Source organism: Protopterus annectens, chromosome 5.part1 (genome assembly GCF_019279795.1).
Source record: "Protopterus annectens isolate FY-2018-M chromosome 5.part1, PAN1.0, whole genome shotgun sequence".
Taxonomy (NCBI): Eukaryota; Metazoa; Chordata; order Ceratodontiformes; family Protopteridae; genus Protopterus; species Protopterus annectens.
In genome coordinates this window covers 369149814-369175993 of record NC_056736.1, presented here as the reverse complement: position 1 = coordinate 369175993, position 26180 = coordinate 369149814, and the positions used below count along the sequence as shown (strand labels likewise).

Below are 26180 nucleotides of genomic sequence, written 5' to 3'. Positions count from 1 at the left end.
CATCCCATAGCCCTTCTATCGCCTCTATCTAAAATTATGGAACATTGTATACACCAACAACCTTTAAATCATCTCTTACATAATAGCCTACTAGCAGACTCCCAACATGGCTTTAGACCTTTCCATAGCACTTCTACTGCTCTTCTCTCCTTCACAGACAATATCAACAACAATCGCAATAACAACCTTTTCTCCTCTGCTTTATTTCTCGACCTGTCTAAAGCCTTTGATATGGTGAACCATCAACTTCTGCTAGACACTTTGAAATCTCTCTCACTTGACTCTATGGCATTGCACTGGTTTGACTCTTACCTGAAGGATAGAAAACAAGCTGTGCTTTGGGCCAGCCATCTATCTTCTTCAGCTCCCAGTCACTATCGGTGTCCCTCAAGGATCCATCCTAGATCCCCTTCTTTTCTCCATATTTATCAATAACCTATCTATTTCACTCCCAACATCCACATATATTCAGTATGCAGATGATTCAACTCTCATCTGCTCTGCTGGATCTCCAGCTGAACTCCATTCTTCCACCCAAAAAGTCTTTACAGCAGCAGAAAAATGGTTCCAACATATCTGTCTCCTCCTCAATCCCAAAAAAAAAAAACAAATTATTACTTTTCTCACCTACCCTTAAGTCTACCCCCTTCTCCTTCTCTATTGTGTCTGATAATGGCACTATCATTACACCTGATTTTTCAACTAAACTGCTAGGCTTTACAATAGATAATCAACTGAACTTTGATTCCCACATCGACCTAACCATCAAAGCTGTAAATAAAAAGATAGGTGCCCTCTATAGACTTAAGCCCTTTCTTACACCAACTAGCAGGGTGTCTCTAGCCCAAACTCATCTCATCTCTACATTACTGTATGCCTCCCCATCCTTTATCAACCTTTCAAAATCAAACCTTCAGAAACTTGCCACAACCTACCATAACATTGCCAGATTTGCCACAGGTTCCCAATTTCGTACCCATCATTGTGATAATCTCAAAAAACTTGGCTGGCTTGAACTTCAAAATCTAATTCTCCTCCACCAGTTAGTTATCACCTATAAAATTCTCCATTACCCTAATAATACACCAAAACTTAATAACCTTGTCACCCCTTACAAGAATCTTACTTCCCTCCACTCAGCAAACAAACTGCTAGTCACTACTCTCAAATCACACAATAAAGCTGGCGACTCCTTGTTTACAAATGTTGTTGGCTCTTACTGGGATAAACTTCCCATAGAACTGACCTCCCTAGGCTCATCAAAACTTTTCAAGAAACAACTAAGGTACCATTTCAAATCCAACTGGCTATGCCCTTGCTCTAATCCTAACTGACTTTAGTGCCCAACTCTCTTTACAGCTCTCTCCATTACTTTCTCTACTTGTCTCTACTACTTGTATCACTCCTCCTCTGTAGCTCACCTTATATCCACTTAGATATTACTTTTCCTATAACATCTCTTCTCTTTACTCAATACACCTCTGGATCCTGTCATCTACCCTCTCACTTAAACCTACACTTTGCTCCCTGCTGTGCAATTCTATTTCTTAGAACTGGTGCCCTGGCACAAATGTATTATCATAACTGTCAATACTATATAGTATAGACCTTTGTATGTGCTACCTCTTTCTTTCTTTTCAAAATTACTACTCCTGCTTTTCCTAATAATATGGGATTAGGAATTCTACACAGTATTTAGTATTTTAAGTATTATACATTTTCTGTAAAAATGATGTAATTTAAGAACTGTACATTTCTGTAAAAATGCTTCTGTATTGTTAATATCCTACATTCAATTAGTTCTTTAATCCTTATAAGTTGTATCTTATAGTAATGTATTTTATGTAATGTACCAGAATATAGTGGGGCTTTTCTCCTCGGGCCTCTGCTGAAAATGGACATGTATCCAGCCAGACTAGCCCGGTCAACAAATGTAAAATAAAAATAAATAAATAAATAAAGGTGAGAATGAAGAAGAGTTTTAAAGTTTTCGTACGAATAACTGGCATATTTTGAAGGTGATACCTGGTCATGAGAAATGGCTTCCTAATAAACCTCTTTTTACGTATAGGAATTATGATAATTTGAAGAAGCGTCTGTTTTATAAGGATTTTGCTTTTAATAATAGATGTACTACTATTTATAATAAGAAAGGAACTTTTCCTTGTTATAATTGTTCTTGTTGCTCTAGCATTATCCAGTCTACTGAATTTATACAACCCATTAGTGGAAAGAAATTTACATTTTATTGCACTGCTACTTGCAATATTTCTTATGTGATTTATTTAGCTACCTGTCTGCAGTGTTCATGTTTTTATGTTGGGAAATCCACAAGAAGGTTATGTGATAGAATCATAGAATATAGATCAGATATATGTAGAGGGGTTATTACAAATTCCCTGGCCCAAAATATACAGGAAACTAATGATTCTCATCAATTTTTCTTTCGAGTTATGGATACTTTGTGCCCAAGTATTAGACGTGGTGATTTGGTTAATAGATTAGATACAAAGTAATATGAGTGGATTATCCAATTACAGGCTGATGTTTACCCTGGTTTGAATAAGCAAGTAACACTGAAACCAGTTTTAAAAACTAAACAACAACAAATACAGTAGAGAGTTAGGGATGTTATATTATTATTATGATATTTTTTATCATTTATTAAAACTGTGTTTGCTTTAACTTTTAAAAAATGTTTAAGTGATGATTTGTGATATGTTGGGCTGTGTCATGTGATGAGACTTTTATTATAGAAAAGGGTGATTGTTCCTGTAAATTTTTATGAACACTGAAGAAGGATTTATTATCCAAAAGCTTTGTTTTTATTCTCCTATTAAATTTATTCAACGTTCTGGAGTTTACTTTAGGAGAAGTACCCATACATTTCTGCAAGTCATTGTGATTGCTGGCAATCATTTAAGCACCCACAACTAAAAACATGGGTATGTAAATGATTAAATAACTCCCCACTGTATGTGTGTTAGTATCTGTAGCAAGCAGTGCAGCTCTTTTCAACAGTTTTTATATCAAAGATAGGAAAGAGCTGCTAAGTATCAATACAGCAGCACAATGCTCAAAGACTTTTTTGTGTTGAACCATTAAAGACTTATTTTGGTCTTGAACTGTGGAGGTCTTTTTTTATTTGGTCATCAGCTCTCACTGACTGCTCATGAGGCCAATTGTTCCAACTGTAACTCTGCTTACCTGCTTTCTGAAAAGCAAGGCAGCCTTATGCTAAGATCTCTGCCTCAAAAATCTGTGCTTTGGGGTTCATGTCTGACTTCCACTTACTGTTTGTGGTTTTGCATGTTCTCTCTGTGTCAATGAGGGTTTTCACATTGGGGAACATGTTCATAAGCCAGACTGAACATATTAATTGTCTGCACTGTTGTCCAAGCCATTCATCAACAAAGTTAAGCAAATTAAATATTTTCATCTTTGTTTTCTGTTCTTAAGTTTATTTTAATAGTCTGTATTTGTTTTAGCTAAGTTCATTTAGTGTACTCTCAGTAATGTCATTAACTAGCTGCACTGCATTTTGGCATTTAAGTGATCTAACTGTTAGCATTTGCCCTGGTTTCTTTCTTTCTTTTGAGAGGAGTGAGAGCCAGCTAGTTCCGGAACTATGATTGCTTTAAGGCAGTTATAGGCCATTAAACAACAGATCTAACAGTCAAAAGAATTTTCCCCACCCTCTCATCTTGTCGTTGTTGTGTTATTAAAACTAGTGTATTTCTTGTTGTCAGCCCCTTATGCTAATTTAGCCACAAAATTAACCCTCACACCTCTTTCATTAGTGTTTTTGTTTAAGTGGAAGTCAGACATGAACCCCAAAGCACAGATTTTTCAGGCAGAGATCTTAGCATAAGACTACCATGCTTTTCATGAATGCACAAGTCATTCTCCTTAAGCTATTTAAATACATTTGCCCTCTCACTGTATTCCATATATACAGAATAGTGTGTATTAATCAAGCCAGTCTGTGTTGCTCTTTTACATTTAGTGGCTCTTGAGCTGCTCGCCTTTACTATAAATTTGTCTTTGGACTTTTCTCCTGGCCTTATTTCATCTGTTCATATTAGTGAGCACTAGAAGATCAAACTGTGAAGTTCATTCCTTTTGACTGCTAAAGCATGAGATGTCCATTCTTTCATTTATTCCAACTTAGTGCAGAGTGCAATACCTTTTTTCCATCTTACATTTGAAATCTGCAATATCTGAAACAAAACTACCAATTACTGATGAATCTTCTGTATATTTTGTGGGTTCAGCCATAATGACATACACACACTGCCTGCATTTACTCATCTAAACACCTAGGCATTAGACAAGGTGGAGGGTCAGCCTTCTAGTTTCACCTGTATTGGCAGCCTTTTAGAAATAGGTCTCCTAGAATTGTGCACATGTTGCTTTATGCTTACAGATAATAAACTTCTATTCAACACTAATGATTCCAGTTGTGAGAGGTATAAATACCTAATTAATCTGTAGGTTCCCTCTCACCTAAAAACTCGCTATGCGGAGGATGTAAAAGACTCTCAGCCAAAGCCTCCTAGAAATAAGAAGATTAAATCTCAACAAATATCAGGTGTCTCACTGTCCTCACACATACCTTCCATATTAAATCTCAACAAATATCAGGCCTCTCACTGTCCTCACACACACCTTCCATATTAAATCTCAACAAATATCAGGCCTCTCACTGTCCTCACACACATCTTCCATACAGCGTCACCCTGAGCAAAACTCACTCCAAATCTACCACTTTGAAACAAAAACAGAGATATAAATGCTTTATCGATAGATGAATCTATTGTCAGGCACACTGACTCATCACTGACCAGACTGGGCAAGGAGAAGGTTATAGTAAGTTGTCTTTCAGGTGCCAGGATTTCTGACATTCCAAGAGCCCTAAGAACCCTAACTGTTGACAAACATGATTACAACATGGTAGTGGTACATGTAAGGGTGAACAAATTGAAATCTAAAATCATAAGAGACATGTAGGGAGACATGTCAGAACTTTCTATGCATGTTACAAATACAGGTAAGACACTAGTCCCAAGTGGAATCCTTCCTTTACCCTGAATCATGCATAGATATAAAGAAAAGATAACTGACTTCACTAATTAGTTAAGTAGCTGGCATCATTCCAGCAGGATCAAGTATGTGTCAGCATGTAAAGAGATGCTTGTTTTACTAAGGATGCTCTGCACCTATCATTCTAAGGTTTCTACATACTGGCTAAAACCTTTGTTCCCCCAGTGCGTTTGTAGGCAGAGTCCATTTGATGGATATTCCAAAATAACTAACTTCTCAATCCTAAAATCATATCTCAGTAAAATGTCTCTCCTCAATGTCAGAAGTGTAATTAATAAGTTGCCTATCTTGAGGCACTCCTGCATTTGGAAAACATCCACGACTAAGTAGTTACTGAGAATTACTTTAAATGTAAAGAGGTCACTTCCTCTTTACTCGGGCATTGTGCTTTTCATACCTTCAGACACAGTGTCAACTGTGGTGGAGTTTTCATATTTGTAAAGAAAGATAACACCTCCAGGAAGATCTTTAGGGATCCACAAACTGAACTCATTGAACTATGGATCACTTGAGATATGATTAATTATCAAGACATAGCTTGTTACAAAACACCTCATTTGTCTCCTGATAAGCATTAAACAATCCTTAGTGTTACGAATGATCTCCCTATTAGTAAAAACACCATTATTTTGAGTGACTTTAACTACTCTTCAATAAAATGCGATACCTATATCTCTAATGTAGGATATGTCAAAAAAACTTTTTTTTTCTCAAGCAGTTGGCAAATATACCTAATAGAGAACACAGGATTATTGACCTGATTGTTACAAATATGGCTGCCTCTTGCATTAGTCCTCTCTATGTAATTCCTTGGTGAAATTTGACAACAACTTGGGATCTTCTCCTTTAAATCTCCAAAGGCCCCTACTGAAACTTACTGAATTTAAGGACTGCAAACATGCCAACCTCAACCTACTATATGATGAAATATCAAAATTCACTTATGACTGCACCACTTCTGACATTGATACAACAGCAAGCTTCACTAAGCAATTTTACACCTTTTTAGAAAAATACATAGCTCTAGCATTCCCTACCTGAGCAAAGTATCATGGGAAACTCAAAAACAAACCAACTTGGTGGTCTATCACAGCATAGTTACATCTTACTGAAGCACTGGTGGTTGAATGACTTTAGTTCATAAATTTAATGTCATAGTGAATTTCACCACAGTGCTTTGTATTGTGTAAGACAGTGAAGTACTTCTCAAGGGGTTTTACCATTTTCCCCACTGGGATGTGACTTTGGAGTTGGTATATATACTTTTGGGGGGGTATGGAGGCAGACGGAGTGCGAGGGGGATTGCCTCCGGCAAAAAAAACAAGACTGTTTTTATGTTTTCTCTTTTTCAAATTACTGTTTTTGTTTTCAATTTTCTGAATATGGTGAATCAAAAAGGTGTAATTTGAGCACACATAGGTAAACTGTTCACCACCATTGATAAGACATGGTAGATAGACATATCGGGATCCTCTGTTATTAGAAATGTGTATAAACCTTAGTCTATATATGTAAAATTGATGTATTAAGAACTCTGTATGTCCTACACTGTATCTATGTGTTACTTCTCTGTTGCAATGTTTTGTACAATTGTCCTGTTGTAAATGTGGAGCTTTTCTCCTGTGCTTCTGCTGAAAAAGAAACTGTATCCAGTTGGACTTTCCTGGTAAACAAATGTAAAATAAATAAAATCAATAATAAAATAAAGTATACAACAAATAAAAAAAACTCCTCAAATTATTCACTAGAGCCAAACTCCACTCCTCCCAAGGATAATAAAAGGTTTACAAAAACACTAAAGAACACTATCAGGTCCACTTAAATAGCCCATGAACTCTAGCTGGCCTCCAAAACCAAGGATAATTATAAATCCTTCTTTAATCATGTCAGAAAAACAAACAAAAAAAATCAATAGCCTGCACTGGTCTGAACTTATTATATTGAGGCCTTCTATTGTAACCCAAAAAAATCGGTTCAGGTTTCTAAGTGGTTAGACATTTCTCTGCTGGACAAGTGGATAGGGACATATGGCTGTATTGCAAATTAGCTGCACATTTGGCTGAGGACAATTCCCTGTGGCATATTGAGACTGACAGCACTGTACACATAGCTGGCGCACCCATAAGCAGAGGGTGACAGCATGTCCATATCCCAAGCAGCATACAGGCACAACTGGCTGTTTGATAAGCCTTGGTATCTGGATGCCTGCTGGTCATAAAAGTGCCAGTGTGAAACCAGTGAGCAATGGGCAAAGTCTTCATTAATATAGCAGGTGAAGTGATGAGTGTAGTGATTGGTGTAGACTGCATACAAATGGAACTACAACTTGTAAAAATGTGCAACAGCATGTAGGAAATCACATACATTGCTGTAATCACAGTTATGTTGTAGGATGTGGTTTTTAGATGATGCTTTACTATGTGGTGTTATACACACTTTCCTGAGCAGTGATTTTCTGTGGTTATTTTTTCCTGTTGCAGAACTAAGAGAAGGTCAGGGAACTGTACTGTTATCAGCCCAGGTAATACATTCAGAGATTGGTGTCATGCCTTCAGCTGATTGTTTGTTCATGACAGATCCACATCAGACAGATAGCACACATTCTAAAAAAAAATCAGGGGACAAGAGGTAGGCAGTTGTTTTGGTGCTGCAGAGTGGAATGCATACTTTATGAGATATCTTTGAACATAATGACAGTCCAGGAATGTGGCTTTGTCTCAAGAAGACTCAGGCAATTTAGAGATAATGTCCAGAAATACTGGAATACAATCTTTTATGGTTAGGAAGGCCAAAGCATCAACTTAGAGGTGGGTATAGAAAAACAGGTGTCTGTGTCACACACACAGCCAGCAGGTGACAGTATCACAGTTGGTGCCATATAATTTTTGTAGTGTAGAACAAGCACTCTTTTAATATTGCCTTCAGGAATGCCTTACAACCAGCATGAATTGCTGCCTTCTCAAAAATAGTCAGGATATATTCTTGCTCCAGGGTATGTTTGAAATCTGCTCCTGTCCACTTGAGGATGCTCCACATGCTGCTGTATGCTGTTTCTGTCATCTGTGTCATTAGGCAATACACCAGGGAGACTACTTTATTAATAGTGGGTGCATCAATGGTGTATGGTTGGCAGCACATGTCTGCTTGATTGGGAAATGTATCATCTCCAAGTACTTGCAGAAATCCTATGACCTACTGGCTGTTGTTAGTAACACAGTGGAGCATTTGTCATCCTTTCTATGAAGCAAGAGGGTGACTCTGTGAAGTGGGTACTGGTCCACATTCACTTCCTCTAGGGTTGAATGTGTCAGGAGGACACATCCACGTGACTTCTGTCTCATTCAGGGGATGCTATGATGGAGTGCAGCATGACATGTCGTCTCGTGCAGGAATTTGTCATCTGCCTTTGCCAGTACAGTATGCATTATTTGACAGGGCATGGCATTAGTCTGCTCTGCAGTCTGTCTTGTTTCCACATGCAACACTATTACCTGCTTACTGGTAGCATCTGGTCCACATTGGCATGGCAGTGATTTCAGCAGCTGTTCCAACTTCTTCTTGGTGTGTTGTGATAGCCCATCCTCTATAGGATTTTATTCTCTGTTCTATACATGTCCAGTATCTTTTGGATATTGCTCCCCATTCTAAATGCTAGAGGGAGCTCTCCAACACTAGCACTAGTTTCCCATGTTGGCCGGGTACTCTGATATTCTTGCTGCCAATTTGGCCCAGGCTATACTCAAAGACAGTTTCAATCATGGCTGCACAACTTGTGCTGAGATGCTCATCAGCCAAAGTCTGCCTGTCATGCAAGCAGTACTATTGGATGATTGTGGTTCCTGCTGTACTCAATGGTGTGCCTGTGTAAAATATGTTATGCTGCCCAGTACAGCCATGGCCATCCACCTATAAACTGCAAAAGCCTGTTATGCAGGTCAGCAGATGCAGAGTGAACTTCAAGTCTTACCCTTACTGCTCGTTCTGTTGGTCTGTTTATTTACTCCTCCTTATTGTGGTGCCTCTTGTTGCTGCCTTGTTGAGAAGGCTTTAAGTGCAGTTAGGTACTTTCTTATAGACATAAATACCATGTGCTGGAGAGTGCTGTTGATGTGCTATGCACTTTATGTTGTTTTCCACTGAGGGTATCCTTACTAGCCAGCCACCCATCCATACACAGCCTCTTAGTGTACACTTCCCCTTTAAATGCATAGGTGACACAGTGGCCAATTGAATCTGTTTGCCCAGTATGCCTTATTGCTGCTTACATTTACTTAGGTAAGCCAAGCTGTCATGCTCACTCTTTGGCTTGTCCTTGTTTGTAGTAGTATTTCTGTAATGTGTGCAAATGCATAATGGCTATGTGGGAACAAACTAAATTTCATGTGTGAAATAATGCAGCATTTCTGTAGGTATAGGTAAGACTAACAGAGTACTTTATTTATATATTTTTTGTATATTTTGTACTGACACTCATGGTTGCTAATGCACACTAAGCAGAACAGACATATTGCTGTACACTGCCTGCTTATATAAATACTTTCCTGCATAAATGTGTTCTACTCCAACTAACGTTGGCTGCAGGTCATTATCACCTAGGTCAACATGGTGTTTGATTTCTCATAATGTCCCTGCATAAGCCTAATATTTCTGTAATGACATCTGTGCACTGTTAAAATGTGATATGTCTATGCAGTGTAGGATTAGTCCACAGTGACTACCATTACTATTTGCATTTGTACAGCAGGCTTGTTACTGCCATACATATTGTACAACAACACTTTTAAGTTCTGCCATCTCTTCAACAAACTTGTCCCTGCTGTATGTTTCTCTTTATACCTCAGTCCTCAACAAAAATGCACACAGCTACACTTTCACTAGAAGCATACCTCTCACACATCCATAGTTTTGTAGAATGCTCAGATGTTTGCCTCATACTTTTGGTCTGTTCCTTGTAAACATTGTGTTTTTTTGTCACTTTCGAGGATTTTTGTCACTAAATAGTTTCAGATATTTGAATTTCAGAGTTCATATCCTTCAGAAAATGCATGCTATTACCAAACCTGTTATTCTATCATCTTTTTGCTATATTTAAAATCTGTCCCTAATGTTGGACTTTTGCCCTCCTCCTTCCCCCTAATAGTTTTGGCTTTGTCTATAATTATTGTATTAAGAGGTTGGTTAATGTGGGAGTGTTTCCCTTATTTCTGCATTTGTAGCTATTGCACTCTGCTAGCTACAAATGTGTCAGAGGTGAATGTGCACTCTGGTAACTCCTTTTAAGAAGTGCTATTACCTATCAGTTCCTTCTTTAGCATTTACTGTTGCTGTGAATGTGTAATTTGGCCATGTATCTCAATGACCTAATGCTGCTGTGGTTGCCTTGTTCTTTCTATATTTCTTGTGAGGAAATATCTTGTGGCCTTTGTGACACTGCCAGCTCAGCTATCTGGAATTTTGTAAATAATTTTATGTCATTTGTGACTGTTGATATGATTTATACAGAACTGTGTGTTATGCACTGAGCTTCAAGTATGTAACCTCAGCATACACTGCTGGAGCATAGAAGATTAATTTACAAAACTTAAAAAAATAAGTTGAAATTAAGTGTTTTATGATGTGCTATAAAGTTAGTTTCAATGCAGGATGTCTAGAGCTAGAAGTTTTTTCTACTGTCTTGGAGAGCAGCAGTTACTAGGTTTAAAATGTAAAATTGTTTTATTGCTTTATGATTTCCTAGCAGCTGCACATTTGAGAGATATGTATTTTAACACATAGATGTTAAAATTCTGTTTGTATCTGTTTAGTCTGGGAATTGAAGTCAAGTGACAAAGACTGATGTCATCCAGGCTAACCCAGCAGTAAAATGTGATAATGATTTAAGAACTTTCTCAGAGAGAAACTAGGCATTTGTATCTGTCTTTAGACATGGAAACATCCACTCAGCATCACATCTGCACTTGCTTGTAAGTAAGACTTAGGGCATAGTATCTCTGTTAGATATAGATAGGAATACAGTAAAGATTAGTTTAGATGTTTTCTTTATTTATTTGAGACTGTCCTACAATGTTGTTTTAAAATATTTCCTGTGATTCTGAACTCTGAAGTAACTGTGTTTGTTTCTGAGTATTGACTTGTTCTTTTATTATTTAGCATGAAATATATTTAAACCTATCTTTGTGGATGATATTTGTGAGGCATATTTAAGCTCTTAGAGTACTTACATATGTATTTGGTGACACTGTACAGGTCACGCCTAAATAGCCTTGCAAGTCTTGGTCAACACTACCATTTGGATAATAGTAGCATTACACAGTAGGATTTGACACCCTTTGTAAGGGCTTTATAATAGCTGATAAGTAGGGGTTAGTGGCAGTGATAACTACCTTATAGTCTGGGCAGAAGGGGGAATAGCTAGTAAATCTGTGCCAGCCTTCCCCAGGAATGTCTGTGTGTTTGTATATAAATCATATCTCAAAGTGCGTGTGTCAGCTACTTGGGCAGGGACACGAAGCACTGGTTGGATGTAGAGGGTGCTGGAGGTCTTGGCTTGGCCCCTCAGTTGAGATCTTAACCTTGTAGCTGTGCCAGTGGGGAGTCTTATTGGGGATCTGGAGAAAACAGCCCCAGACTGAATGTGATCTCTATGTGCTCATAAAGGAAATTGCATTTTACTGTGTGTGTACTTGCAATCTTCCCATTGTGTATGTCCCTAACTGTTGCCAGGGGTGAGGACTGAGGCTCCTTGATTACTGGGCCAGTGCATGGGGCATCACAACCTTGACAAAAGAACCTCTACAGACTTTGCCAATATTCCTGCAAAAAATTTGTGCCAATTTCTCCCCAAGAAATCTGTCCAAACTCCTGGGTGTTTTCAAACCAGTCCTCCACAAAGATAAACTTTTTTGGACCATACATAAATGCTGATAATGTTTTAGAGCTTTTGGATTCACATTCCCAGTTTAAGATCATTCTTACTGTTGAAATTACATTCCACCAATGTCCCTAACCATTAATTACAACCAGATAATTATATACACCGCAAATGTCTAACTGTAATAAAAAAGCCAAAATGAAGCAGCCTAACTTGCTTTGCAGAAATGTACACTAGTCCTCCAAAGCCAGACTAATGACTGTTTAACATGATTATGATAGTCAGAATCAGCTATTTCAAACTGCAGATAGTTTCTGTACCCAATAATTGTACCCCACTGTTGACTGAGTACTTCTCAGATGTTTGATAGCGGTAAAAATAAAACATATTTTGCCAAAAGCGCACTAGTCCTGCAAATATAGGCTGTTTAAACTGAGCAAACAAAAGAGTAAATTACTTTCATCCACAGACTGCTCAAACCCCCCCCCCCCCAACCCGAGGTTATAACTACTTTGTTCTTATTTTTACATGTCAACTTCTTAGCTCATTAATCGGGAACATTGCCAAAAATAATGAAGGACAAAGTTCCAGAATCAGAGATGGAAAGTTGCTAGAACAAGATTTTTTTTTGCATTAACTTGCATTAAGGATATGAATTCTAAAACTCAACTCTCATTACTTAGTAATTACAGTCTTCAATGATTTGCCAGAAACCTCATACTTTATGAGGAATACAGAAAACCATGTGCAAAATCAAAGACATTCTGAGAAATCAGTGACAGTTGAAAGCTTTGTTTTAGATAAATAGCCTTTAGCATTCCACCTTATTTCACACAAATACACATTATTCCTGCAATGTCTACTGGCTAATAGAGCAAATGACCTGAAGGTAAGCTACTTTCATCATAAACAGCCCCCAACCCCACCCAGAACAGATGCAGCAACTTTATTATGTAAATGTCACTTGACTATGATCATAAAGTAGTTTCTCTCAACCTCTTAGCACAAGAATCAGACACAAACACAAAAAATGATGAGGGAAAAAAGATTAAAATCAAGGTTAGACTTTAAATGTTGCTGTCATGTACTTAGAAAGTTACAATAACAGTTTTTGCATCAGCATGCATTTTCTGAAGGTCATGAATTCTGAAGTGTCAAATGTCTGTCTTTATTTAGTACGGCATATGTGGCATAGTTTGATCTGGTCAACGCCTCTGACACCATTCCCAATGCTGGCATCATACATAAGCTAAAATGCTTTAAAAAATCAACAAATATGTGGTAAGAAAGACAGAAAATGAACTGAAAGACAGAACTCACACAGTGCAAGTTGGAGGTGCCTCATCAGAAAGTATAAAAGGGACCAGTGATATCTCAAAGAGCTCTGTGAAAGGAACCTCTCCTTCTTGGCATTTACTTCTCATATCTCCAGGTAGATAGGCAAGAACTACGGCTAACAAAGTTTACAGATGACTACAAACTAGAGGTTGTTGTTAACACCGAACCTCTTCAGAATGAACTCTTCCTAGTAAACTCTTGGTATAGTATAAATGGGCTCAAACTAAACAATAAAAAGTGTAGTATCATTACTTTTAGTAGAAAACTCTTCTCTCTCATCATATTTTGTTGACAACATGCCACTACAAAACAAAAGTACAGTCAAAGATACAGGAATTTGGGTTGATAACTATCCTCTCTTTTGACAATCATGTGACAATGGCTGTCAGGAGATCTTTTTGTTTAGGACATATAATTGCCAAAGGAATATCTGCAAGGTCTAAAGAGGTAATTGCACTGATCAGACCAAAATTCAAGTACAATATCCTTTCAGGATGTATATCACTAAATGGATCTACTATATTTGGTCGAATTTCAGTTGGTCGAAAATGATGTCAGGTAGCCCACTTCACTGAAACCTCATTTGACCGAAAGCACATTTGGTCGAATTACATGTGGTTGAAAATGGTATTTAGCCCCTGCCCCACTGCAGTGCAACCCTGGGGTGACAATAAAAAGTTAGGGGGGTGTGGGGGGCGTAGCCCCCACATAATTGCAGTTTATGCACTATTATATACATGTTTATCCACTAAAAATAAATTAAAACATATAACATAAGTAAAAATGTGTTGCAAAATGTGGTGGGCTATGCCCCCCCACCCCCTAACTTTGTACTCTCACTCCAGGGTCGCACTGCAGTGGGGCAGGGGCTAAATACCATTTTCGACCAAATGTGCTTTCAGTCAAATGAGGTTTCAGTGAAGTGGGCTGCCTTAAATAATTTTCGACCAAATGTGATTTGACTTAAAGCAGTAGACCCCACTAAACATATCAAACAATTAGAAACACCCCAAAGGTTCCTAACTAAAAAAATATAGGCCTAAATTTCTTTAGTTGCCAAGACAGGCTGGATGCTGTTTTCTGTCTCATGCACTGTTCCATTACAGACCATTAGAGACCCAGTTGCCATGGATCTCTTGTATCTCCATGATCCCAATATCTCCACCAGTACTAGAAACAGAGACCTAAATATTCATCAACAGATGAATAAAACACAGTGGAGGAATGGGTTTATAACCCATCATCTCCGAAACTGCTGTAATAAATATCCATTGCATGTCAAGTAGAGTGACTATCTATCTTCCTTTAAAATAACCTTGATGACTGAATGGAAAGTCACAGATTGACGGGTGTGTCCTGTTGAAGAAAGTATGGACTGTCTGGCAAGGTGTCTTCTCATAAGACTGTATGAGCTTGGAAAATCTTTGAAAACAATGACAATCTAGCCCACAGACTGGGAGTTTGAAACTCCTGTTTTAAATAAAATCGTTCACATGAAGTGAGATGAGACTACATCTGGAATAACTGTGCCTGCTTTGTGTCATTGTGTTATATCTAAGACAGTGAAAGGTAATTTATCTTAGAATTGAGGAGTTTCAATTTGTGCCAGGTTCTGGAAACATAATTCCCCTGTTATGTAAGCATAGGATTAGTAGCAGACAAAAGGTTATCATATGCATTCATGTTGGTAAAAAAAAAAGTACATACCCTTTGGAAATTCAAATAGCTGTAGGAAAACTGTTATATCCTGTGGCTGAACCCATAATTGAGAAATGATGCAATATTAGGAAAGGATTTTCCCCATTTTAAAACTTTATTGAAATGTGGGAAGAGGGAGAATCCATAGATTAAGTGTCATAGGTAGATATATTGGCTAAGAAAGAGGTACAGCAGCCCCGCGATACACCCGGGTTGGGAGGGAGAACAAGGCAGGGACATTCATACAGAGATCTAGAATCAAAACTAGAAGAGGACTGGCATAGAAGCTGCAAATGGGTTAAAATTTGGCTTTGGTTACACAGTGAAAATGATCCTGTTATCAAAACTATGCTCCAATGATAGTGAAAGATATATCTAAAACTGTAAAAGATGTCACTGTTGGACCTTAAGGTGAAAGAATAGGAGCCTCTGAAGTAAATACCAGTACAAGACAGAAGTTAGCACACAGATTTACAAGCAGTGTTAGCACAGAAACAGAGACAAAAATAGAAGTAACAGGGTATCTGGGTGAGGACTCTAAGAACAAAATAAGTACTAAAAATGGGCTAAGCAGGAGTTCTGAGCCTATTTTTTGTAGTGCTAAGCAGAAAATTCAAATAAAGGCAGACTCTATCGAACAGGTATCTGTAAGCCGAGAAAGAAGCAAATCTAATGAAAATGTTGTTCTGAGATTAGAATGGGAGGGAGAGCAACATGGAAAGAAAGGAACGTTGGAAGGTGGTATCTACTTATACTAAGTTACAGGGAGGGCATCCTAAAAGAAAAGACAGCACTCTAGCTTCTTGGTAGCAAATAATTATGTAGGGGGACATCTTACACTCACAGGTGCAGGCTAGTAAGATAGCCTCAGTGAAGAGCACTTCATTATGATAAAACAATTAGTTATTCAAACTGTTTTTATCTTAGCTTTTCTGTGCAATTTAAAGTTTTAATGGTTTTCATGAAAAGTTTATGAACTTTACATTTGAAGCAGAATGTAAAACCTCATACAGTTCAATGGATCTTTAACACTCAGATGTTTACAAGTTTGTGAGACACTGGAATTCATTTTGTGCAATAACACTGATCAGTAAGCAATTACCAGTAATCAGAATTTGGGGTTTCCAGTGACTGGGAGACTTTCACTCCAGCATCATAGTAAAGAAAACTTTCAAGGAGGAAAAGCTCACCTGATGACATTGTTGTTGAATTTGTTATAAGAAGCCATGGAAAGCAGACCTCCAAATCCAATTCCTAAAGAATAGAATATCTGAGAAGCAGCATCGTTCCATACCTGAAAATTAAACCACCTGAATAAATTTATTTTAAACACAACACCCACAAAACAAGCTTACTTATCCTCAACAGTAACATTTTCAGACAATGACCAGTTATATAAATGCTTGGGGCCAATGGAAAAAAAAAACATCAAAATGGATAAAATGATACATAACAAAATGGATAAAATGATACATAACATTAAATAAGTAAAATAGAACTAAGTATCCAAAAAAGCATCTCAGAAAAGAAGAGGAGGTAACCAGCCTGTAGAAGTCACTGGTGTCACAATCCATGTTCTTACCTCTCGACTCTCCATCAATTTGTTAGATATTCAGGGAAGCTCGCGATATAATCCACACACAGAATGCTTGTGTACATTTGGCACTAGGAGTGGTTGCACTGCATCTTCATCTACAACCAAAATATATCTGACAGGAAGAGCAAAGTACTACCTCTGGCATAATCAGAGGACAGTCGAGGCTTTGTCCATTTCTTTTCCTCAAGGCAGATGTGGTATGATTGATACAAAATGACAGAAATTCACTCAGAACACATGGGAAAATGTTTCTGCCCTATGTTATGGATACTAGGAACTCCTATATCTATCTGCATCTTTGTACCTGAAACAGCAGACTGACACTTCTGAGTCTATTAGATGTGCAGAAACAGTTCATACAAGGAAACGGAGCAGGACCAGAAGCAGATGGGAGTGCTGCAATTCTGAGTACTATTTCACTGAAAAATGTAGAACTATTAGGTGGAAATACAGCTTTGCAGGCAGAAGTGGTAAATGGACTAAATTAAACTTAACTGCCGAGCAAGACAAAGTATACAGTTTTGGGTAAGGAAGATGTTATGGATCCTGATAGAGAAATGTCCAGGTCAGAAATATGTAAGGACAAACACTATCTGAAGGAAGTGTGTGTGTGTGTGTGTGTGTGTGTGTGTGTGTGTGTGTGTGTGAGGTTGGGTGCTGGAGAATGCAAAAACAGACTACAAAAATGACAGAGACTACAAAAATGACAGAGATAAAAAAACAGATGTTTCAGAAAAATAAACGCAGTTGGTGAAGGTAAAGTCATGAAGTGAATCAAGATAGATTACAAAATAATATAATCCATAACACAGGTTAAATTTCAGGAAAACAATGTGTAGTTGCATTTATGGTAGCAATGTGGTGGAGGGGTAGCAATTCTGTACAAATCTCAATTACAGGTTACTTCTCTAGGAGTACAACCACCTCTAGATAGCAAGGTTAAAATCCTTATCTCCAAGCTCCAGGTCAATGCTAATAAATCTATACATATAATATACTCCTACCTACCTCCAGGCAACAACATCAGCATCCTACAAAGTATCCTCTGCTGGCTTTCCACATCTTTCCCACAGGAAACCATTGTACTCGGTGACTTTAATATAGACTGGGACACCTGTACCTCACACAAACCCACAACCCATATAAACCTTTATGGCTTTTCCCAAACAATTACCACCCCTACCAGAATCCATAAACCCAGTAGCAAAGAAAGTACCTTAGACTGTATCTTAACTAATAGCCATCCTCTTTCTTACAAAGTAGGTATCCTTCCTGATGATATTAGTGACCACTCACTTACCTATACTTCTAGACAAAAAACCTTTATCCTTTAACATGTACCCATGAATTATCACATAGGTGGCAGTACACTAAACACTGAAAGTGTGATAAGAGGCTTAGGGACACAGGTGGACAGTGGTCTCACCTTCAGTAACCACATCGCCACAACAGTCAGGAAATCCTTCTATGTGGCACACCTCATGACTAAGGGCTTTTCATCCAGAAAAAAGGAGGTCATTGTCCCACTGTACTCATCCCTCATGAGACCCATTATAGAATACAATGTCCCATTTGGTATGTACCTCTCAAGACATCTGCAACAACTGGAAAGGCAGCAGAAATACCGCACTAAAAGAATTGCAGGCCTAAAACAGATGCGCTATTGCTGATCGCCTTAAAAAACTCCAGCTATACTCTGTTACATATTGTCTACTCCGAGGCGATCTCTGCTTAACATACAAGGCCATATCAAACCCAGAGCTGTTGGACATGCTACATTTAAAGAAATCCCAATCTCTCAGAGCCACACGCTCCAGGGATCTAAATCTTGTCATCACAATAAACAAAACATGCTGGAGGGATAGGTTCCTGAACCAGAGACTCCCCAGACTCTGGAATAGACTGCCCATACATGTCAAGCAGAGTGCCTCTTTGGCCCTCTTCAAAAGGAACCTTGATGATTGGATGGGACAAAGGAAATTCACCTCGGGGATCATGTCAGTTGCCCAGCTAGACAGGAGTCCAGGGAAGTAAATAGTGTGGGAAGAAATAGCCAGGGAATTGTTATGGTTTGGCTTGTACAGGCCCTAGGGCCGATAGCCTAGTACCAACCTATGAACCTTTAAGACCAAAAACGATTTCAATCCAGCAAACTTCCAGGCAGAGCTTCAAGCCTGTGACTGATCACACTTAAAACAACTCCCTCTTGAGGAAGCAGTATCCTATTTTAACTCCAAATTCTTACAAATCCTGGAATTCCATGCCCCCTCATGCTCTATAAGAACTAGAAGTAAAGCAGCCCCATGGCTCACTAAAGAGACTAGGCAACAAATCCTACTAAGAAATAAAATCTGGTCCAAGTGGAGAAACACTAAAGACCCAATTGATCGGCAATACTTTAAACAGCTAAGAAATGCCACCAAAAAATCAATACTTCTTGATAAAAAAAACTATTACTTTAAACTCCAGCAAAAGCACCAACAACAACCACAAACCTTCTGGTCAGGCATAAATAGACTTTTACACCCAGGCCACTCCAAAACACCAACCCCATCAGGTCTCTCTCTTAACACTCCCAACCAGATTGCTGATGCTTTTAATACCTTTTTTGCTGAAACTGTCCAATCTCTAGCAAACACCTTACCACCTGTTAAGTTCTACCCTCTCATCCTCCCTAGCAAGCATACCTTCTACCTTTCATTTAAAGCCAGTTCCTACATCCCTCATCTATACTCTACTTCATAAACTTAAACCATGTACTCCTTTAGCTGATCTCCTACCAGCTGACTACCTTCAAACTGCAGCAAAAGTACTTGCCTATCCCATTTCTATCCTAATTAATAGAACACTCGCTGAAGGCTCCAAACCTTCTCTCTGGAAAATCTCTCACATAATCCCACTTCACAAGGATGGTAACTCAACTGAACTCTCTAACTTTTGGCCTATAGCCCTACTTTCTCCTCTAGCCAAAATCATGGAAAAATGCATCCACCAACAACTTCTTGACCACGTTCTCCAAAATAACCTTCTAGCTGACTGTCAGCATGGTTTTAGACCTTTCCATAGTACCACCACTGCTCTCCTATCCTTTACTGACTGGATTAATAAACATCATAATAATAACATGCTCTCCTCTGCACTCTTCATAGACTTATCTAAAGCTTTTGATATGATTAACCATCAAATACTTCTTAACATACTCAAATCATTCTCACTTGACTCACAGGCATTACAATGGTTCAAGTCCTACTTACATAATAGACAGCAAGCTGTCCTTTGGGATAATAACCTATCCACACATCTCCCTATTACCCTTGGTGTCCCTCAAGGCTCTGTCCTGGGACCTCTACTCTTCTCCATATTCATTAATGACCTTTGTATAAATTTACCTCTAGCTACCTGCATACAATATGCAGATGACTCCACATTGATTTGTAAAGCCTCCTCTTTATCTGAACTCCAATCCATCACCCAAACAGTATTTAACCTAGTCGAAAACTGGTTCCAACAACATTGCCTCCTCCTAAATGCCAAAAAAAACAAAACTATTGCTATTTACTCCAACTCTTAAATCCTCCCCTATAAATTTCACTATTACATCCAACAATGGTACGATCATAGCTCCTGACCCAACTACCAAACTCTTAGGTCTAACAATTGACCACAACCTTAACTTTGACTCGCATATCAACTCTACTATTACAACAGTAAACAGAAAACTTGGTTCCTTGTACAGGATAAAACCTTTCTTCACCCCCTGAAGCCAAAACTACCATTGCCCATACCCATCTGATCTCTACCCTCCTCTATGCCTCCCCCATTTAAACTAATCTTTCCAAAAGCAACCTTAATAAGCTAACTACTTCTTATAACAATATTGCCAGATTTGCCACTGGCTCCCCGTTTAGAACTCACCATTGTCTAAATCTCAAACATCTAGGGTGGCTAGAACTGCAAAACCAGCTAGAATTTCAACAACTCACCATCACCCATAAGATTCTGTACCATCCTAGTAATACTCTTATTCTCAGTAGCCTCATCTCCCCCTACATAAATCTTACTACTCTTCGCTCAGCAAATAAACTACTGGTTACCATCCAGAAATCCCACAACAAAGCAGGTGATTCTCTTTTCTCAAATTCTGTGGGGAAGATTTGGAACAGGCTTCTCAGCAAACTTGCATCTCTGTCATGATTACCACTCTTCAAAAAGAAACTAAAAATCTTCCTAAAAACACAATGGGTTTGCCCATGTACTAACCCTGACTAGCACTCCCCAGTACAACAATACTGTATACCTCTCACCCAAAACCCATAGTGTGGGATTAGTAATCCTTCCCTTACTCCCATTTTAGTCTCCTACTCCCAGGGAAATATCACTGAGTATGTTCTTTGTACATTCATTCTGCTGTGACCAAAAGTCCTCCACCTTGTATATAGACCAACTATCTTTTTTACTATGAGTGTAATATTTGTTTAAGTGTATATTTTCAAACTCTCTTGTTTTTTTAGAGTTATATTTTTAAGACAACCTGAATACTTCATTTCAATCTGCACTTTCTTTCCTAACATACTTTATGTTGAATGTCATACCCTTTACCATGTAAATAGTATTGTATTGCTGTGCTAAACTCTGTACTCACTTTCCATAAAATTAAGTTCTTTGATGAAAATCTTCATGAATAATGTGTTGAAATATGTTTTGAGTTTTTGCTATCCTGTTTTATTAGCTTAATGTGGAGCCTCTACTGAAAATGGACATGTATCTAGTTGGACTAGCCCGGTCAACAAATGTAAAATAAATAAAAAAATAAATTATGGCAAAATCCGAGGGAAAACGATAGTGTATAACCATGGGAAAATAAAACAGTTGCCAGATACAGGAAGGAAAGCTTGGTGGGTACCACACAGAACAAACAGGCATAGGTTGGTACTTAGAAAAGCTTTCACTAAGATGTAAGGAGTGTTTGTGTCCCATAACAAGCTTATATGGTCAAGAATGATTCACAAAAATAGTTTGGCAAGATGTAAACAGCTTGCATCTCATCACAAGCTGCTTGAACTAAGTGCTAGTTTTGTTGTTTAAACAAAATTGCTGAAGTTCTGTAATGTTTAGACATACATATAGCTTGGTCATGCATATCAAGATTCCCAGCCGATAGGACACATTTTGTGATCATAATTCTTCACTGTGCAGCTGTACTCAATTTCATAATAAAAAATTATTTGGATGTTGCATCTCTTTTGAAGTACTGTACTTGACATTTTGAATTTGAATGGATGGCTAAATATGAAAATATGGTAAAATGTAATTTCTTTAGAATAAATGGTCTGTTATATTTGTTATGGCTGAAAATTAGTCACAGTACGAAACAGAAAATGATGAATATGCACAAAACCAGAAAGTAGATGGAGGACCAGATGATGTGGTATATGGGACAGTTTGGAGCAGGGTTGCCAGATATCCTGATTTGAGTGGGACAGTTCTGAGTTTAACAGGCAAATCCTGAGTTCCACATTGTGTTCTAAAATTCCCAATTGAACAAAAACACCTCAGACTCTGAGTGTTTGTACATCAGATCAGGATATCTGGTAATGCTGCATAAAGTGCATAATAGCACAACAACTTCCATGGCAGGAGCATGCATAGTGATAGGAGTCCAATTTCATTCTTATAAAGTAATGTCAATAATCCGCTGCTCGACGTACTGTAATAATGCAGCATTTGAAAAGGATCTTAAAGACAACTTAGATTTTTCATAGCACTTTTATAAAAGCCATCATTACCTGGGTTATTTATGTGAAGTCAAGAATCTACTGAAAAGGTAGAAGGTTCTGAACAACGGAAGTTATTATTTAAAATAAAACATCCTATCACATACTTGGTATATTATTTGTCATGATTCCTCTTCTGCATTTATCACTACACTGGGATAGTATATGATGTAGAATATCTAGATAACTACTTTTTAATTGATATGAGTGGGTATTTTATTAATTATGTACTCAGGTAATCTTTGTCTGTTGCTACATCCACCAACCCCATAAGAAGGTTTTCTTAATTGCTGTTTCATTTCACTGTGGTCCCTGGTCCATCTGTTTATTACTTTCTGCATGAACTGACAGAAGTTGGTTTCATATCTTATTTCTTATGATGATTGTAAAGATTAGGATTTGCCTAAGTTTACTCACCTTCCCCACAAATGTTGTGACCCCTGGGGATGGCTATTTTAGAAGGGGATAGGTGACTGTTCGGGGAAGATTTGGGCACCCCAACCCACACACACATGCATGGGCACAGGTCCCCCCCATCCACACTACCCAGTGCAGAACTGACAACATCATTTGGGAAACAGGAGGCATAACCATAGTTCTTGATCTTTGTTCCCTAAAATTAGGAACAAAGCCAAAAATTATCAATGACAAAGGCCCCAAAGCAGGGACCCTAGTGACAATAAAATGCAAGCACCGAAGTCCCAGCACAAGTACCAAAATTAGGGCTGTAAGTTTTAAATAGTAGTCCACCAAACGAAGAAAAGTCCAAAGTAACAGCAACAGTTTAATGGTAATCCAAAAACAGCATACGTAGGAACAAATACACCTCACGTTTCATCAAAAACCTCATCAGAATAACAACACACCATAAAATGACTTTTAAATACTCTAATTAATTTCAAACTAACCTATGAGAATCACCTATCATGAATATATTAATTAGTTAAAAAATGTATACATTTAATCTCAAAATCATGAATAATCGTATTAAAATCTTTAAAAATAAAATACAACTTGTCAATTAAAAAACTTTGAATTATCATTAGAAAGAGAATTGAGAAACAGTTTAAGAAAAGACTATACAAGTCGTAATCTTACTAAATGTGAAGAAGACATTTTAGCGACCTTAAGTAATGATAAAGGGGTTCATGTATGGAGCATGTATGAAGGAAAAATGTTGAATTTAATGAATGATGTGGAAAAGTATAGTGTCACTTCCATTAATGAAATTAACGTTGCGTATAAGAGAATATATGTTTTATTGAATGACCTATTGGTTGATGGTTTAATTGACTTAAAGACTTACAAATACTTGTATGTGGAGAAGCCTAGGATTCCAACTGTTTTTGGAATCCCGAAGGTGCACAAAGACTACATGGACCCTCCCCTTAGACTTATTGTTGCTGCTGATGGATCAGTTACAGCACCCCTTGCTAAGTATATAGATTTTAAAATTAAACACATAGTTGATGAGAATGAAAATATCTTAAAGGACTCTTGGCATTTTCTTAGTAAAATAAAATCCAATTTGTATGATGAGACCACTGGTTTTGGTACACTTGATGTTACTGATTTATTCACTAGCATACCCCATGATATTGGTTTAGCCTGGTTCGAATAAATGTTACTACCCCTCAAAAGAATTTCTCATAATGAATTTAGAACTATTTTAACCTTAATTTTTTATTCTTTGAGGGTGAATATTACAGGCAAACAGCACATTGTGCACCCACCTATGCAAACATTATAATGACTTATTGGGAGAACAAATATGTTTTGATACCTAGGTTTGAAAACAAGTGGACATTATATGTTAGGTTTCTGGATGATTTATGTTTTCTGTGGAAGGGTACCTCTGATGAGTTTGAGGTCTTTGTAGATTATCTAAATAGCACTACAAACTTTTTAAAATTTACAAATTACTTCACCACAACTAAGATGAATTATTTAGATGTTTACTTGGAGAAAAATGGCCAGTGTTTTGTGTCAAGTGTGTATAGGAAGAAAACCTTCTCCAACACCTACCTACATTTCTCAAGTTCTCATCCATTTTATCAGAAAAGAAGTGTTTTAAAAGGACAAGTAGTGAGAATATGTAGAATGACTTCTGATGATCTTTTGTTCACAAATGAATGTGAAAACTTGAAGTCTATGTTTTTGGATAGGGGTTACCCTATAGAATTGATTGACCAGATATTGCATGAGGTAGTTGAAGGAAGAAAGGGTAGATTTGCACCTATATTAGGCCAAGATTTTAAGGAAATTAATGTCACGACTACTAAAAGGATATCCCTAACTTTAACCTACGATGGACAGGCTAGCAAGGTCAGAAAGATAGTAGACAGGGAATGGAAAAATTTAGCAAAAGTTTCTGATTTGGGATACATATTTGACAAAGAAATAAAATACACTTACAAAAGAGGTTGTAACATTAAAGGAATCTTAGAAAAGGCTAATTATGCAAAGAGATGTGAGGAGAATAAAAAGAAAAAATATGGTGTCTTTAAATGTGGAGCTTGCGGGCACTGTAAAAATTTGAAAACTGGTAACACACATTTTTTGTTAGCCCGTAAAAAGACACTCACCTTAAACTCTTTTGCAAACTGCAACACCAAGGGCATTATATACATTGCATTATGTGGACAATGTGAAGCATTCTATGTTGTGAAACAGAGAATTTATCAGGACCAAGCGTGATACAAATTCTTTATTTAAGCACACCTTGGTCTGTGATGGGGCTTATTTTAATTTTTTTGTCTTAGAAGTTGTACCATCTGATCCTAGGGGAGGCTGTTGGGAAACTTTAGTTGCATACAGGGAATTATATTGGCAAATTGTTTTAGAGTCAAATAAATTCCCAGGTATCAATGACATGATTACGTTGGCAATGAGATCAGCGAAAATTTAAACTTTTCAAAAAAATTTCAAAAAATCTCTAAGTGTAATTTGTATTTAGTAGTCTTTTATAATTTTATACAAACGTTTTTTAAATTCATTATATATACTATATTACAACATACATTTCTTTCCACTAGAGGGCAGTGTATGATTAGTTAACATTTTACATTAAACATTCAACATTTCATTTAATTAAAACATTCAAATAAATTTATATTTTTAATGTATTCATGTATACTGTATAAAACAAGTTGTATTTTATTTTTAAAGATTTTATTTTTAAAGATTTTAATACGATTATTCATGATTTTGAGATTAAATGTATACATTTTTTAACTAATTAATATATTCATGATAGGTGATTCTCATAGGTTAGTTTGAAATTAATTAGAGTATTTAAAAGTCATTTTATGGTGTGTTGTTATTCTGATGAAGTTTTGAGGTGTATTTGTTCCTACGTATGCTGTTTTGGATTACCATTAAACTGTTGCTGTTACTTTGGACTTTTCTTCGTTTGGTGGACTACTATTTAAAACTTACAGCCCTAATTTTGGTACTTGTGCTGGGACTTCGGTGCTTGCATTTTATTTATAAGTTTTACTTTTGCACCGTCCATTCTCTTTTTTACCCTAGTGACAATATTAACTTAAAAGGGTGACACAGTAAGTGGATTTGTATTATTATGCATTTTGTAATGAACAAAGAGTCTATTACTATAATACTTGGAATTATGTAATGATTTTAACCCTCACCATTTTGTCACAACTTCTCAAATTTTATGAGCTACAGGGTAAAATTTAGAGGTAATATCTGGGATAATTGAGAGGTACTAAGTCAACTCAAACCATTGATTTTACATATTATTTTCTCTTAAATTTGATTGTTTATAATCATTTAGACA

The 26180-nt window shown here is 37.3% G+C and overlaps 1 protein-coding gene across 1 annotated transcript in view; it reads right to left on the bottom strand.

The window, feature by feature from the left end:
* The window catches only part of LOC122803429 (sodium-dependent proline transporter-like), a 906432-nt gene that overhangs the window by 286098 nt on the left and 594154 nt on the right, over nt 1-26180 (bottom strand). Inside the window, exon 8 of the mRNA XM_044073039.1 lies at nt 16201-16304. Coding sequence (XP_043928974.1) covers nt 16201-16304 — 104 coding nt within the window. The remainder of the gene's footprint in view (nt 1-16200; nt 16305-26180) is intronic.